The sequence below is a fragment of the Gavialis gangeticus genome, unplaced genomic scaffold (assembly GCF_001723915.1).
Source record: "Gavialis gangeticus isolate Ggan-Ray unplaced genomic scaffold, GavGan_comp1, whole genome shotgun sequence".
Lineage (NCBI taxonomy): Eukaryota > Metazoa > Chordata > Crocodylia > Gavialidae > Gavialis > Gavialis gangeticus.
This window is the reverse complement of record NW_017729009.1, coordinates 20,688,019-20,688,438: the sequence shown is the minus strand read 5'-3', so window position 1 is coordinate 20,688,438 and position 420 is coordinate 20,688,019. Positions and strand designations below refer to the sequence as shown.

Below are 420 nucleotides of genomic sequence, written 5' to 3'. Positions count from 1 at the left end.
GGGGAGCGGGGGGAGGGGAGCCACGGGGCTGGGACCAGCGCCGCCTGCCCCAGGCCGCCCCCGGGGCTCAACCCACCGCTCGCACCTGTTGCTCAGCCGCCGTCCTGCCTGCCCCAAGGGACAAGTGCCGGCGCCGGGGCTCCTTACCTGGTCGAAGTAGATGATCCTGGTCTTGTTGCTCATCTCCGAGGGCTCGTGGTTGGTGCTGCGCACGGCCGAGAAAGCCACCTTGGAGTTGGCCGCCCGCACCGAGATGCCCAGCGGGGAGGACGACGAGCCCTTGCCGTCCGTGGCCGGGTTGGAGTCGCAAACCACCAGGCATTTCCCCTCCAGCACGATGGGCTCCGTGTCGTTCTGCGCCCGGCCGGGCAGCGCCAGCGCCAGCAGCACGGCGGGCAGCACGGCCAGCGCCCCGCGCCC

The 420-nt window shown here is 72.4% G+C and overlaps 1 protein-coding gene across 1 annotated transcript in view; it reads right to left on the bottom strand.

Moving 5' to 3' along the window:
• CBLN4 (cerebellin 4 precursor) overlaps window positions 1-413 on the bottom strand; it is a 17,462-nt gene extending 17,049 nt beyond the window's left edge. Inside the window, exon 1 of the mRNA XM_019510214.1 lies at window positions 148-413. Within this exon, the coding sequence (XP_019365759.1) occupies window positions 148-183 (36 nt within the window). The 5' untranslated portion in view covers window positions 184-413. The remainder of the gene's footprint in view (window positions 1-147) is intronic.
• Window positions 414-420: the final 7 nt, after the last annotated feature.